Source organism: Nansenia antarctica, assembly GCF_963989245.1.
Source record: "Nansenia antarctica genome assembly, chromosome: 18".
NCBI classification, from domain to species: Eukaryota; Metazoa; Chordata; class Actinopteri; order Argentiniformes; family Microstomatidae; genus Nansenia; species Nansenia antarctica.
Genome location: NC_137691.1, coordinates 15,892,811 through 15,909,664, shown reverse-complemented (window position 1 = coordinate 15,909,664; position 16,854 = coordinate 15,892,811). Strand labels below are relative to the sequence as shown.

The window sequence follows — 16,854 nt, the reverse complement described above, 5'->3', positions numbered from 1 at the left end:
AATCAAACTGGGGAGAGATTAGATTCTATAGGTTCCCACATCTCCAGTGTATGGGAATCAGTGTCGCGCAATAGGCCAAATAGCCCCTTTTTTTCTTTCTCTAGTTGGATCGTTTGAAACATCAACAGCAGGCTGGAGCGTTCAGGCTACGCGGTCACAAATGTGACCTCCCTATTGCGTCTGGATCAATCTGGGAGCATTACCCAAAGCCCAAGGCACCGATCGGGGGTGATAATCATAAACCCAAGGCACCAATCAGGCCCTAATGAAGACTTTCCATCCGTTTAGCATCGCCTCATGAATCTCTATGACACACAATCTGAGGGACAAGTGTCGGCAGTAGCCCGTTGGCTAACGACAGCGTCATTGATTGGAATGCTCTAACAGCCATTGGAGCAGTAGTGTAGGTAGGGTGAGGCGGTTCTCACTATAACCGAATATCAAATGTAATCACAACATTTACTCCTATGTCCTATCTACAAAATGCAGCTCCATTTAAAATGAATATATACAAATAATGAAATTATGTTGAAAGGGTTTCCTCACTCCCAAATACAGTACATAGTTTATTAATGTTTTTGGTTTATTACCACTTATGCTTAAAGCTCAGATTAGTTATGCTCATTTTGAAATATTCATTTAGAACTAGGTGTAGATGTGAAGCATCTTTAATATACAGTAGTTTATGATCTTTTCCATTGAATAATGCAGGCCCAACAGATTGTGCTACTCAACCAAAAATGTACTCCTTTAATGTTTAATATGAACTACAAGATGGAAATATGTTATATTTGACCACATTTCCTCTTCACATCATCTTTAGGGAGCACGTGTTATGCAATGCAGAGCATTTAAAAGGGAAAACCCACGGAAATGCACTCTGCTTCAAAGATAAACCGAGCCCTGTGTGAGTTTGAGCAAATGTGATGTTGTATGGAGAATCAATGAGGCATTGCTTGGCCTTAGAGAGAGACCTAGTAACACATGCACGCACGCACACGCACGCACAACCCACACAAACACACACACACACAGGCGTGCGGACACACACACACACAAACACACACACAAACACACAGACGGAGTGAGTGAGCGAGCCAAGTGATTTCAGTCACAGTGTAAGTCAAGGGAAAAGGCAGGGAGAGTTGAAAGGAGCAGCCGAGATGTAATAGGGGCAGGATATTGACTTTCTGAATAGGAACCCCAACCTCGCCTTGGCCTCTCTTTTAATGTGGTCCTTCGGCCCTTTCAATTCACCGACCGACCCCCCCCCCCCAACCCCCTCCACCATCCAGCCTTAACACACCAACAAGGATCTCGCATGACAGTTCGGAGCTGTCGCGTGTGTCCTGCGAGCCTCTGCTGTAGACTTGTTTGTTCCTCCGCTGTCTGTCACAGTACGTTGGCTCCCCCGCGCCCCCGCTGATCTAATAATCGATGACGAGAGACCCGAGATGAAGCTTTGACAACTACAGTGAACAGCTTGTGTTATCCTCAGAGCACACACTTTGTCTTGTGAAGGCTGTTCTAGCCTCGGGCGAAGAAGCCGCCCCCGTCTGGTAATACCGATGCACTATTCATGTGAGACAGCATTACGTATCAATGTTGTATGTAGTATGGATGGCAGGGAGTACCGCTAATCAGTGCTTGTTTAGAGGCTGTGTTCGAGTTAACGATGGTGTTTTGGGTAACGTGTGTAACATGTTTTTTCAACAAGGATCGCGGGAGCGTCCTAGCCTAGCCTAAAAGCACGACTGATCCGTAGTACTTTAACGAGCCTGTATGAGGCCCCGTTAGCAGCTCCGCTAACAGAGTTACTGTAATTCCTTTGGTATTGCAGTTAGCGCAGCGGAAGATCCGGGGGGATTCAAGACCGGCTTGGAGTGAGTTACTTTCCCCTGCCGGTTCGCTAGCTACAGTACTCCGTACCTGACTGAGGAGTCTAGCCCAATGATGTCGTTGGCACAGTTGAGGGGATCATGAAGGGGTCGTGCCTGACGCTGGTTGGTGTAAATTGGTGAAATTCGATGATCGAGTGCAAAGGTATACTTTTTTGGTTTTTGACTCACTTGGTCAAATGACCCCACCCGTGGCTGTTCTAGTGTTAAGAACCGGCCCGTTACTCCAACGACAGAAGCACGGAACGAGATGCCTCGCCCCCGAATGCCGAAGTAAGTGAGAACCGGTCCAGGTGATGATCTCTCTCGGAAGCCGGCTCGTGGGGGGGGGCTTAGACCATTGTGGCAGCGCTCGCTGTGCCTCATCGGTCTAGCTTCTAGCTAGGCTATGAATCTCCTTCTTCGTCGTTGACGTGTTACTTCAGCTAATGCAACCTGGGGAAAATGTGTACGATGTGCGTGATTTGAAGGGCAACGCCACACAGAAATAGCAACACACAGCTAGAGTGTGTTGTTTTTCTCTCCTCAAGACATCGAAAACCGAAGGATTAGTAAACGGTATTGTTTTAATCAATGTTTATGTCAAAGAAATCGATAGCAAAGTATCCCTTTGTCAGTTAGGGGTGAACACGTGACAATTGAGTCACTGTAGCGGGGGGGGGGGGGGGGGTCGAGACATGTCTCAAGATTGTCTCTCCTCCAGTATTGGGGACAGCAGCGGTTTAATGAGTCAGTGAGTCGTCGGTGACATGAATGGACGTGTCATTGCGAAGCCCCTGTGGAGAGAAGCTTTACAGACTTCTTTTCACCACACAAAAAACGCTGCAGAGCACCAAGGTCACTCTCTCTCTCTCTCACACACACAAACAAACACACACACAACACACACACACACACACACACACACACACACACACACACACACACCGCTCCAGGCGCAATCTCTTGGTTACCACAGCAACTCTGACTATGGGCTTCCTCACTCATTCAACTTCTACACACACACACACACACACACACACACACACACACACACTTGTACACGCACTCACACAGGTACTTATGTACATGCACGCACGCACACACACACACACACACACACACACACACACACACATACACACACACTTCTTCTCTTATCACTTTTGTGTGATGATGCATGTCTTGATGCTTTCGACTGAAAAGAATGAACACGAACTTGCTGTGCTCTAATGTGCCCACGCCGTCCTTCATAAACCCCAATCTGGACGCTCTATTACGGCCAGACCCATTAGCATTAGGCCATAGTCTATTCCTGTGCTCCGGCGGCAGCTGACTCAGTACATTAAAAGTTTATTCGTCGAATATGTTGAGTTCGGGTCGTACTTTGTGTGTAGATCATTACTGGCGCCCGGAGATTGCAAGGGAATGGCTGGCTGATTCGGCCATCGAGGTAGGGTAATGATGTCAGCGGAGGACATTTCATGTCTGTTGAAGTTGTCGTTGTCATTGAAGACTTAAAGCGGTATGGCGTTGCTTTTTTTCCCTCCTGAGTGTTGCTGCTGGTGGTTTGTCACCTTCAACATTGTTGTGCTACGCTAGCTGACGGAGAGGGTGACGGAGTAATGATAACCTTGAATGGGATTGTAGTCAAGGAAACTCGGAGGAATGAAATGAACTTCGAGACGGCGTTTTCTTGACGTGTGTCTGCCTCTGGAGGCTGAGCACATGCGGGTGTAGCAGGCGGGCGCTCCTGACTCTGTTGTGTCTCCTGCCAGAAACACTTCCCAAAGGTCAGATTTCATATTCACGCCTGACATATGGTAAGGGAGATTTTTATTGAAGGTGCTCAAAAATGTGTCTCTTTAGGGAGTTAGTGAGGATGCTACAATACTTTGTACAGTTCCCCCCGCTGGTGGTAACGAGCTTCCCACGGCTGTCAGATCTAATAATAATAATAATAATAATAATAATAATAATAATAATAATACATTTTATTTATAAAAGCACTTTACATAGGAAATCTCAGAGTGCTACAATTAAAAACAGGAAGATAAAACAATAAACATTTTCAATTAAAAGGCAAAAAAAAAGGCTCTATTAAAAAGGTGGGTTTTAAGGCCTCGTTTAAAAGCATCCACAGACTGTGGTGCCCTTAGGTGGTCAGGGAGAGCATTCCACAGCCTGGGAGCAGCCGAGCAGAAGGCCCGATCTCCCATGGTGTGGAGCTTGGTCCTGGGGGTCTTGAGGAGGTTGGTGGCAGTAGAACGGAGGGTGCGTGAGGAGGTCTGAGGGGTATGCAGGAGTTCCTTGAGGTAGGGGGGGGGGGGGCAGTTCCATGGATGCACTGGTGGGTGAGGAGGGAGACCTTGAATTTGATTCTGAGGGAGACGGGGAGCCAGTGAAGTGATTTGAGGATGGGGGTGATGTGATCATATTTGCGCACCCTCATCAGGATCCTAGCAGCGCTGTTCTGGATGTATTGAAGTTTCTGGAGGCAGCTGCTAGGAATCCCGATGAGGAGTGTATTACAGTAGTCCAGTCTGGAGGAGACAAAGGCGTGGACAAGCTTCTCTGCATCTGCCAGAGTGAGTGCGGGACGGAGTTTGGCGATGTTCCTTAGGTGAAAAAAAGCTGTCTTGGATATGTGTTTGATGTGGGTCTCGTAGGTGAGGTGAGGGTCCATTTTGACGCCCAGGTTGGTAACAGATGAGGAGAGGGAACTGAGAACTGCAGTCACTCCCCCGTTTTCCGTCGGAGACTGACGAGCCATCTCTTCAGGGTACACCTTAACTGTCCCTCCTGAGACATCTACTACCTCCCTGTGCTGTTTCTCCTGAGACATCTACTACCTCCCTGCAATGTTTCTCCTGAGACATCTACTACCCCCCTGTACTGTTTCTCCTGAGACATCTACTACCCCCCCTGTACTGTTTCTCCTGAGACATCTACTACCCTCCTGTACTGTTTCTCCTGAGACATCTACTACCCCCCTGTACTGTTTCTCCTGAGACATCTACTACCTTCCTGTACTGTTTCTCCTGAGACATCTACTACCTCCCCTGTACTGTTTCTCCTGAGATACCTACTACCCCCCTGTACTGTTTCTCCTGAGACATCTACTACCCCCCCTGTACTGTTTCTCCTGAGACATCTACTACCCCCTCTGTACTGTTTCTCCTGAGACATCTACTACCCCCCTATACTGTTTCTCCTGAGACATCTACTACCCCCCTGTACTGTTTCTCCTGAGACATCTACTACCCCCCTGTACTGTTTCTCCTGAGACATCTACTACCCCCCTGTACTGTTTCTCCTGTGTCGTCTTCCTTTTTCTAGCATGACGACTGCCAATGGCCCTGAGCATAGATTACTTTTTCCTGCTATGACTAGTGGATAGATGATTCACAATACGTCAAATGTATTGATTGTAAGTCGCTTTGGAATAAGGCGTCTGCTAAATGCCAACATTTGTAAAAAAAAAAATCTTCTTTTTTTTTACTCTGGATACTGTACATCACATTATTGTGCTGTTATTCTACTTAATATTTTCCTTCCACAGTTTTCTATTGTTTTATGTATTATGAACCGTAAAAAATAAATAAATGAAACCTTGATCAATATTGTATGGCCAATACTTGCGAGGTATGGAGAGTATGTTATGAACCTATTGTTTTAACACTAGAACAGCCAGTTCTCAGACTGTGAGTAAAAAAGTGAGTAAAAAAAACAACATACCTTTGCACTCAAATCAAATTTCACGACCCTCCTTTCATGACCTTTCCTAGATATGCGCGTTCTACCACCCAGTATCCTCACATTTTCAAAATCAGGATAAGCTAGTATAAAGCTATTTAGCAGTTTTTCTGTGTAGGAGGAGGCAGGCTAATTTACAAGACGCGCCAACTAGTGGTCTTTGTGTGTAAGTAGCAGTTTCCCATTGTAAAGACTAACCCCAGAGGCGGCGCTTATAGTAAGTGAAATAGGCACGGCTCTTTCTATACCTAGTTGTCTAATCTGATAACCCAGAATCGTGTCTGTGGATTGAGATTCTGCGCGTGTAGGACTGGAAGTTGAGGACTGGAAGTTGTCAGCAATTCTCCACCCACTTAAAAAGTTTCCACAGACCCTCTCGTGACGTCCCTCCTGTCCTGCCCTGCCCTGTCCTTATATTTGCCATCTGACTGGCACGCATGACTCCACATGCCACATTCAATTCCCTGTTTGGGCAAAAACAATCCTGTTGAAATCAACACCTCCATTTGAAACATCTCTTCAACCTCTCTCTCTCTATTCATCGAACGAATCCACGGTGCTGATGGGAAAAAAGCGCCACCTCACCTCACAACCCCGTTCTGCCTCAGACTCCCCCCCCCTTCCAACGGACAGTTTGACTGAGTGAGACTTGAGGTCCATTGTGTGAGTTATAGAAATCTGAAGTCTATCCATTCGGGTTGCGTTTGAGTCGTTAGGCCTGTTGTGTTCGGGTCATTAACCCTTTTTATAATTAGCCCCTTCCCTGTGAGTCTTCTGCTCTTCATACATTCAGATGAGCAAGGCATAACGTTGATGCCCTCGTTAGCAAACGACTCACACACACACACACGTACACTCCACTGTATGGGGCCTCCGGTGCTGCCCTCTTCCAGACCTGGGTTCAGGCGTAGCCGGTGTGGTGCTGATTAAAACAGCCTTTTTTTCCAATGGTGGTTCTCAAAATGAGCTACTATATATTCCCTCTACTGTACCTCATCACTGAGTCCTACAGGTCGACCAATCAGGGCCTTCTAAAGGTAAAGACGTATCGTATATATCCCAGCCTTTTTATGGCGCCATTAGTCTTTTTCGACAGTCTCAGAGCACTCGGCACGCTCCACACTCCAGATTACTGATTCAGACCCTCCGTATCTTTCCTTTGCTGTAACCCCTAGTTGACTAGCTAGCTTCTTTAAACAATTCTAGGAGGAAGATGGAAAACAACAGCATGGGGGGTTCGAAAAGAGCTTCCTCGGGTTCAACAGGATTTTTGCATTCCGTGTTTTAGAGCTAGATCCAATCTCATCAGGTCATTATTTTGGTCGCACACTCTAAATCACTGTATAAGCATAGCGGATGTTGTGTCGGAGTCTGAGATATGGTGCCAAGGCATACACAGATATACAGATAATGTTATATACACTGTGATGCTGTTATATAGGCATATAGTATGTACTTGAACAGTTTCTTCCCCAAAGCCATAGCCCTTCTCAATAACTGCTGATCATTGCACCTTGCACTTTACATGTTCTTGCACTTAGTTGTAGTATATTTATTCATAATATTCACTCATATTGGTACTGTATATTTTGTCTTGAGTATTGTCGTGTTGTCGTCTTGTTGTTGTATGTGCTGCAGCTTGTTTAGCATGGTTGAATACCAAATCATGTTCCTAGTGCACTGCACACGGCGAATAAAGTTGAATTGAATTGAATTGAAGATACTGTTATGTGTCCGCAGACTGAAGAGGGTTCTGGTATGATGATGTCAAGCTCTTATCTTCCGAGAGGCCTAATCAGCCGTCTTGACACCGAGACGAGGGAGGCATTTGATTTGGAGCGCGGCCATGGTCTCTCACAATCCATTTTCTGACGTATCTAATGTGATTATATATCCATTAGCTCACTACCAATCATGTCTGAGTTTATGAGGTTATGTTTCCCTATTACTCTTATGTTCTCCGCTGTGCCTCTCTCCGGTTGTAACAATGTATCGTTAGGGGATAAACTGATCAGCCTTTTACACACAGGGATCCCTTTGAAACTGCTTTTACTACTACTACTCACTTAAAGGTAGACTTCTGGATTGCGCCCTCTTTTGACTGCGATGGGAATTGCAATAACAATTTACAAAGACGAGTCCACACACACACACAAGTCGCAGGTTACACAGCCACAGCAAGTGGCTGTAAGAAACGCCCAGAAATGTCCGGAAACGTTTTGAAAAAGCTAACTCAGGCAAAATGACAGGGTACTGGCAGGGTTACTGCTGCAGACTGCCAATGCATCACAAGTAATAATTCAGGATGGCTACTTGGCTATTCTCAGGGGGAACAAAGATACATATTGCACCCTTATTGAAAGAGCCTAAGTAGTTTCTGAACGATGAATCTTTCTCAAGATCAGAGGGGTAGGTATTGGCCTTTTGGGATTATCCCTGAAGCGTTGTTGTTTTATTATGATGTTGTGGTTGTTGTTGTGAAGTGACTGCTCCCTCCCATCGATATGTACGATATGTACGCCCTCTCTTTGTAATCCCATACGACACTACCTCTTCCTTCTTCTCTAACCACTGCAGCAAGAACACAATCAAAATGGCAGCTTTGCTTGCCAGGATCGTCCCCCCCCCACCCCCCATCCCCCTCAGATCGACGTTAAAATACGGCGTCAGGCTATGAGAGTCCGTAATCGAATCAAACCTAATGGTGGTTGTATTGCTTTTTTGTTCATTCATCATTGCTGTAGTCTGTCTTCTTCTGACATCAATGTTTCTCTTGTGCCTTTCAGATATTCACCCGCTATGGGAAATGCTACACCTTCAACTCAGGCCAGGACGGGCGCCCCCTGCTGGTGACCATGAAAGGGGGGATGGGGAACGGCCTGGAGCTCATGTTGGACATCCAGCAGGACGAGTACCTCCCTGTGTGGGGGGAGACAGGTGAGGCTGGAGGGGGGGGGTTAGGTAGGGCTATAGGGGAGAGAGAGGAGAGGGGAGACAAGTAGGGCTATAGGGCAGAGGGGGAGACAGGTATGGCTCTGGAGAAGAGGGGAGAGACAGGTATGGCTCTGTGGGAGAGGGGGGAGATTAGGAGATAGTCTACAGCGGAGAGATGGGAGACAGACAGACAGGTACTCCTCTAGCCCTGTAAGAAACGATGATAGATGGTACTTTCAACTGCAAACACACTGCTGCACCCACACACTTTATCTCACGTACGGGAGCCAACAGTAATATCCTATTGTGTGAAGTGTGTATTATGTGTGTTCGGTCATGCTCCCTACCCCTTGTGTGTCAGTGTTCTCTCTGCTCTGTACAGATATATAACTAGTTTTCTTTTCATCCCTATAAGCCAGTATTACATAGAACATCTCCTGTGTCTGTTATCTGATTCACCCGAGAGTCGTTTCGTGGACTTAGTCACAGTAGACTTGTGTCGCTCTCTCCACACATGCAATGGCCTGGTCCTACCAGCCGCATAGCGCGAGCTAACGTCGCTAACGTGAAAGCCGCACGTGAAAGCCGCACGTGAAGTGAAACAAAAATGTTGTCTCTCGATATCTGGCTGTTTCTTTTTTTTATGAGGCTTTCGCTCAAGAGTCATGCTTGATAAAAAAATGCTGAACATTCCGGACGTGACTCACGTTGTGAGTTCAAATCCTGCCTGAAGCACCACCACTAGCGTGCCGTTGAGTAAGGCACTTAGCCGTGACCACATTCCAGTCGCCGGCCCTGAGCAGCTCGGGATGGACTTGCCAAGGCTATCCTGGGTGAGGCTCAATCGTCTCCGGACCGGCATCGGGCGTTTCCGCTCATCAATGCACAGATGGGGCTTGGCCCCAAATGCGTCGTGCGAGTGTGGCGCAGCGGACCAAACCGCAGACCATGTTATCCTGGATTGCCCGGTGTACCACCCACCCAACGGGATGCACGGTCTGTCGGTATTAGATGATGAGACGATGACGTGGCTTCTGGAGGGGTGTCCAGAAATATAGCCCGGGTGAGCCCCTCAACCAGGTCTCGGGGTGGTAAAAGGGTAGCCCCTCGGCCCCGAGCCTGGTGGAGTGGAGAGGAAACAACAACCCATACGCCGAAGAAGAAGAAGGCACTTAGCCCTCAGTTACTCCAGGGGGAATGTCCCCTGTAATCTGTAATTGTAAGTCTCTTTGGATTTAAAGCATCTGTTAAATGGCAAATTCTGCTAAATGACAAATTCTTATCCAATATTGTAAACCAGGCCGGGTAAGGGGATCGATTTATCAAAAGCTACTTTATTGAGAAATAATCGTAAGTCCTGTCAGTCATGCTTGCTCTCCACATTAATCAGATTAACATCTAGCGGCTGGCAGGATAGAATCGATAACGAGGATGCTTCACCACCACAGTGGGTTGTCACGTGGAACCCTTCCTCTCTCCCACACCAGAACGACGAGTACCACTCCATATGACAGGTGATATCTCAAAATATGGCTCGATAAAGATGTTTTCTTTTAATCTGATTCCTTGCATCCTCTCTCCTCACCTCGTTCACCTCGAGCACATTGGTGGAGATCAGAGGTTCCTCTCCTCCAGGCCTCCTCCTCCGATGGGTTTTAGATAAGATTAGATCAGATTAGATTATTTTCAACTTTATTGTCATTGCAGAGTACCAAGTACCAGACAACGAAATGCAGTTTATCATCTAGCCAGAAATGCAAATAGCGATATAGGAGATTTATAGGAGTTTATTTTGGATATGCTGTAGGTGTTTTGAGAAGGAGACAGACTTTATATAGGATATGGGAGTCTTGAGAAATGGACTGAATGGTAAATGGACTGACTTATAATATAGCGCCTTATTCCAAAGCGCTTTACAATGGCCACTCATTCACCCATTCTTACACTCATTCACTCACCAATGGCGGCAAGCTACCACGCAAGGCGCCGGCCCGCTCATTGGGAGCAATTTGGGGGTTCAGTGTCTTGCCCGAGGACATCTCGACATGTGGCCAGCCAGGGTTCGAACCGCCACTCTGCCGACCTTGCGATCATTAGACACCGGCTCTACCTCCTGAGCCACAGCCACCAGGATGCAAAGGATGCGAGGAGAGAGGGTGTGAGTTGAGGGACGTTCAACTCGTCCCTCATTCCGTCCCACACATTCCAATGAGCCCGTCCTCCGACTCCTACCTCCACCAAGCCTCCCCATGCTGTGTTCCATACTAAAACAAAAGACCAGATGGATGGTTTTTCCCACGCAGCTCACAGTACAGCCAAACAGAAACCAGAACAGAATCAAGTCGTCGAGTGATCGGAACCTGAACTGTCCGTCATCCATTGGCTGGTGTATATTCCTTCTTCATGCTCCATTCTAGTCAAAGTTTGCCTTCCAAAAAATATCATTTATTTACTTTACCTTCCAGATTGGAAAAATAGCTAAGTGAAGGATAGCATTACTCTTAGGAAGCAGGGGCGTCAAGAGTCGTTATTATTATGTCTATATGCTGCTCAAGGCTCTTAACGGACCCCTTTGGCACCGGCACAAATGGCCTTGTACCCAGCCATGGAGGAGCAATCTGTTACTGTTAATGTGTGTCGCCCTCTTTATCCAAACCGCCGCCACAGAATCTCAGCCACATCCATGGGCTCGGTAATTGAAAAGAGTGAGAGGAGAAGGATAAGAGAGAGCACTTTGTGACTTTAAAGGGATGAAGAGGAGGAAGAGGAGGAGGACCAGAAAGACCAAATTGCTCTAAACCTCTATTGCGAAGCCATCATTGTCCCCTGCTCGGTGGAGCTGATACAAATATGGCTGAGCTAGTTGCTCGGCGCTCGGTTGCTGTACGGCCGTTTCGCTATCACAGAGCCCATCTGCTCCTGTACGATCTGGACGGCAGAGTGCTCCGGCACAGAAAGCTGTCAGCTCTGGTGATTCCTGATTCCTGATTCCTGATTCCCTTTATCCTCTTTTCATCATTTATTTATTCATTTAGCCATTCACTTTGTGTGTGCGTGTGTGTGTGTGTGTGTGTGTGTGTGTGTGTGTGTGTGTGTGAGTGTTTGTGTGTCGTATGGAGTGTGTGGAGTGTGTGGAGTGTGTAGTGTGTGTAGTGTGTGTGGAGTGTGTGTGTGTGTGTGTGTGTCGTATGTAGTGTGTGGAGTGTGTGTCTGTGTTTCTGTGTGTGGAGTGTGTGTCTCTCTGTGTGTGTGTGTGTGTGTGTGTGTGTGTGTGTGTGTGTGTGTGTGTGTGTGTGTGTGTGTGTGTGTGTGTGTGTGTGTGTGTGTGGAGTGTGTGGAGTGTGTGGAATTTGTGTGTGTGTGTGTGTGTGTTTGACTGTGTGTCTGTGTTTCTGTGTGTGGAGTGTGTGTCTCTGTGTGTGTGTGTGTGTGTGTGTGTGTGTGTGTGTGTGTGTGTGTGTGTGTGTGTGTGCTAAGACAGGTGTCTTGAAGGGGGAGACAACAAGCCTTTGTCCTATTCATCCAGTCTATCCATCCTACTTGTGTAACAAACAACCTTCATGTGTCTCTGACAGGAGGTAAATGATGTCAGTGGTGTTGAACGGGGGAATATTACATTTCAGAGACATAATGTGAACACAATATTACATCCGTCCCTACTGATTTTTTATATTATTATAATTTTTCAGGACTTTAATTATTTTATGTCACCAGTCAGATAAGACACTGACAACATGCTCCCCCAGGGTGCACCTGGATGAGAGAACATTTATTTATTCAGTGTGTGTAGTGTGTGTGTGTGTGTGTGTGTAGTATGTAGTGTGTGGAGTGTGTGTCTGTGTGTGTGTGTGTGTAGTATATGTCTGTGTATGTGTGTGTGTGTGTGTGTGTGTGTGTGTGTGTATGTCATGTGTGTCATGCGCCTTAATGTATTCGGAGATAAATAATATATTGTCCTTCCAGAACATCCGTGTGTGTGTGTGTGATGACCCGTGTTGTTCTCCTCCCTGCGTGTCCGCAGACGAGACGTCGTTCGAGGCCGGCATCAAGGTCCAGATCCACTCCCAGGACGAGCCTCCCTTCATCGACCAGCTGGGCTTCGGCGTGGCGCCTGGGTTCCAGACCTTTGTATCCTGCCAGGAGCAGCGGGTATGTGCAGCCTGGTCTAGTCTCCTGTACAGCCTGGTCTGTCCTGTACAGCCTGGTCTATCCTGTACAACCTGGTCTATCCTGTACAGCCTGGTCTATCCTGTACAGCCTGGTCTATCCTGTACAGCCTGGTCTCTCCTGTACAGCCTTGTCTCTCCTGTACAGCCTGGTCTCTCCTGTACAGCCTGGTCTCTCCTGTACAGCCTGGTCTATCCTGTACAGCCTGGTCTAGTCTCCTGTACAGCCTGGTCTAGTCTCCTGTACAGCCTGGTCTATCCTGTCCAGCCTGGTCTATCCTGTACAGCCTGGTCTATCCTGTACAGCCTGGTCTATCCTGTACGGCCTGGTTTATCCTGTACAGCCTGGTCTATCCTATACGGCCTGGTTTATCCTGTACAGCCTGGTCTATCCTGTACGGCCTGGTTTATCCTGTACAGCCTGGTCTATCCTGTACAGCCTGGTCTATCCTGTACAGCCTGGTCTATCCTGTACAGCCTGGTCTATCCTGTACAGCCTGGTCTCTCCTGTACGGCCTGGTTTATCCTGTACAGCCTGGTCTATCCTGTACAGCCTGGTCTGTCCTGTACAGCCTGGTCTATCCTGTACGGCCTGGTCTAGTCTCCTGTACAGCCTGGTCTATCCTGTACAGCCTGGTCTCTCCTGTACAGCCTGGTCTAGTCTCCTGTACAGCCTGTCCTGTACAGCCTGGTCTATCCTGTACAGCCTGGTCTAGTCTCCTGTACAGCCTGGTCTATCCTGTACGGCCTGGTCTATCCTGTACAGCCTGGTCTATCCTGTACAGCCTTGTCTCTCCTGTACAGCCTGGTCTATCCTGTACAGCCTGGTCTATCCTATACAGCCTGGTCTATCCTGTACAGCCTGGTCTCTCCTGTACAGCCTGGTCTACTCTCCTGTACAGCCTGGTCTATCCTGTACAGCCTGGTCTATCCTGTACAGCCTGGTCTGTCCTGTACAGCCTGGTCTATCCTGTACAGCCTGGTCTATCCTGTACAGCCTGGTCTATCCTGTACAGCCTGGTCTATCCTGTACAGCCTGGTCTAGTCTCCTGTACAGCCTGGTCTAGTCTCCTGTACAGCCTGGTCTACTCTCCTGTACAGCCTGGTCTATCCTGTACAGCCTGGTCTGTCCTGTACAGCCTGGTCTATCCTGTACAGCCTGGTCTATCCTGTACGGCCTGGTCTATCCTGTCCTTTGTCCTGTTCATTCAGTCTATCCATCCGACTCATATAACAACCTTCATGTCTTTGTGACAGGAGATAAATTATGAGATATATTTCAGAGACATATGTCAACAAGTCTAAAACAATATTACATCCGTCCCTGCTGAGTTTTAATATTATGATAATTTTTCAGGACTGTTTTATGTTTTGTGTCACCAGTCAGATAAGACACTGGCAAGATGCTCCCCCAGGGTGCACCTGGATGAGAGAACACATGTATTCATTTATTTAGACACACACATTTAATTTATTTGTTTGTGTGTGTGTGTGTGTGTGTGTGTGTGTGTGTGTGTGTGTCTGTCTGTGTAGGTGTGTGCGTGCGTGTGTCAATCATCCTATGAGCTGTCTCCCCCCCCATCTCTGTCTGTCTTAAATGTCCCCCACTCTCTGTCTCTCTGTCTGTGTTAGCTGTCTCCCCCCCTCTCTGTCCCTCTGTCTGTCTGTCTCTCTCTCTATCCCCTCTCCTCTCTCTCCCTGTCTGTGTAAGCTGTCTGTCTCTCTCTCTCTATCCCCTCTCCTCTCTCTCCCTGTCTGTGTGAGCTGTCTGTCTGTCTCTCTCTATCCCCTCTCCTCTCTCTCCCTGTCTGTGTGAGCTGTCTGTCTGTCTCTCTCTCTATCCCCTCTCCTCTCTCTCTGTCTGTGTGAGCTGTCTGTCTGTCTCTCTCTATCCCCTCTCCTCTCTCTCTCTGTCTGTGTAAGCTGTCTGTCTCTCTCTCTCTCTCTCTATCCCCTCTCCTCTCTCTCTCTGTCTGTGTAAGCTGTCTGTCTGTCTCTCTCTCTCTCTCTCTATCCCCTCTCCTCTCTCTCTCTGTCTGTGTAAGCTGTCTCTCTCTCTCTCTATCCCCTCTCCTCTCTCTCTCTGTCTGTGTAAGCTGTCTGTCTCTCTCTCTCTATCCCCTCTCCTCTCTCTCTCTGTCTGTGTAAGCTGTCTGTCTCTCTCTCTCTATCCCCTCTCCTCTCTCTCTCTGTCTGTGTAAGCTGTCTGTCTCTCTCTATCCCCTCTCCTCTCTCTCTCTGTCTGTGAGCTGTCTGTCTCTCTCCCCCCTGTCTGTCTGTCTGTCTGGATGAGCTGTCTCTCTCTCCCTCCCTCCCTCCCTCCCTCCCTCTTTCTTTCTGTCTTTATGAGCTCTCTCTCCCTCCCTCCCTCTCTCTATCTGTCTGTGTGAGCTCTCTCTCCCTCCCTCCCTCCTTCTATGAGCTCTGTCTCCCTCCCTCCCTCCCTCCTTCTCTGTCTGTCTATGTGAGCTGTCCCTCCCTCCCTCCCTCCCTCCCTCTCTCTCTCTTGTCTGTGTAAGCTGTCTGTCTGTCTGTCTCTCTCCCTCCCCTCTCTCTGTCAGTATGAGCTGTCTCTGGCTCTGCCTCTGGCAGGCAGCTTTCATTAATGTAATACGATTCACACTCTTCCAGCCCATCAACCTTGTGTGTGCGGAGGGTCCCTGCGGTATAAAAGATGTTGGGATTTCAGTGTGTGTTTTGACCGAACAACCTGTCTGCCACTAAAGTAGATAACAGTTTATGAAAGAGAAGCTCTTAAAGCCTCATCTTCAAGAGAGGGACCCCGAGAAGATCTGATTGGACGCGGCTCGGATACGGCACCTTCTTCCCATGAGCCCTTAGAAACATGTTTAATGTCTGCCCCCCCCCCCCCCCCCCCCCTCTCTCTCTCTCTCTCTCTCTCTCTCTCTCTCTCTCTCTCTCTCTCTCTCTCTCTCTCTCTCTCTTCCTTCACTCTCCCCCCCACACACACACACACACACACACACTCTCTCTGTCTCTCTATCTCTGTCTCGCTATCTATCCCTATCTCTGTCTATCTCTCTCTATCTCGATCTCTCTCTCTCACACAGACACACACACACGCGCACACGCAGCAGGCGATGAAACATTCATGCCCTGTCAGAGCACTTCAACCGTCTAATTAGCCGCCCTCAATTAAGTAGCCACGGTTGGTCCAAGGTTGGTCCCCAGCCAAACACAGTTTGTTTTGACGCATATCTCACACACACACCGACACCGAGTCGGAGTGAAGTAGCCCTCCACGAAACGCCTTTTAAATGAAAATGGAATGTGGGTGGTTCGAGATGACTGAACTGTTCCTTCGAAATGGTTAGGCTTTGAATAGGCAGCCACCGAGCCTTCATTACTCAGCCCGATGGCTTTCCAGACAAGTCGGGGAGCGATGATGAAGTTGGGTCGAACCCAGGGAAGACATATTGGTGTTCACCCCCATTGTGTCTCCCCGCCCCCCCGCCTGCTAGAGGATGGTACTACACTCTGACTGACTTTGTGGAACTTCATAGCCATAGCAACCGATAGAGAAGTCATTATAGCGTTTCGTTTTTGTTTTTTTAGGGGGGTGCGAGTATAGTAATAGTGTGTGTGTGTGTGTGTGTGTGTGTGTGTGTGTGTGTGTGTGTGTGTGTGTGTGTGCATGTGAGTGTGTAGGCATGTATTGTTTGCATGAACAGTTGATAATACATTATCCAATTCCCTCCTAAAGCATGTTTAATTTGTCGCTATTTGCACACTCAGTGATGCACTGTCTGAGGTAAAGCTTGTTACCTAGACGCCCATATATACAGTACCTTCTTCTCTAGACGCCCATATATACAGTACCTTCTTCTTTGGTGGCTTAAGGTCACTGCCACTTTGAGATGTTTGTAAGAGACATGATTAGGGGCTTTCGTTACATGCACATGTATGACCCAGGGAAGGCTGGTAGTGGTAGAAATCAGAGGACGGGCTCATTGGAATGGAATGAGGAACGGTATCAAACGGGTGGTATCAAAAACATGTGTCAGCCATGTGGAGGACTTGACGGACAGGTCATACGCACCACAATGAGCCCGTCCTCCGATTTCTACCTCCACCAGCCTCCCCCTGATATGACCCGTAAT

General features: G+C 47.9%; 1 protein-coding gene across 1 annotated transcript in view; it reads left to right on the top strand.

Moving 5' to 3' along the window:
* LOC308172911 (acid-sensing ion channel 1B-like) overlaps positions 1-16,854 on the top strand; it is a gene marked incomplete at its 5' end in the record, with an annotated part of 57,741 nt that overhangs the window by 30,599 nt on the left and 10,288 nt on the right. The window contains 2 exons of the mRNA XM_080547878.1: positions 8,420-8,570; positions 12,589-12,716. Coding sequence (XP_080404004.1) covers positions 8,420-8,570; positions 12,589-12,716 — 279 coding nt within the window. The remainder of the gene's footprint in view (positions 1-8,419; positions 8,571-12,588; positions 12,717-16,854) is intronic.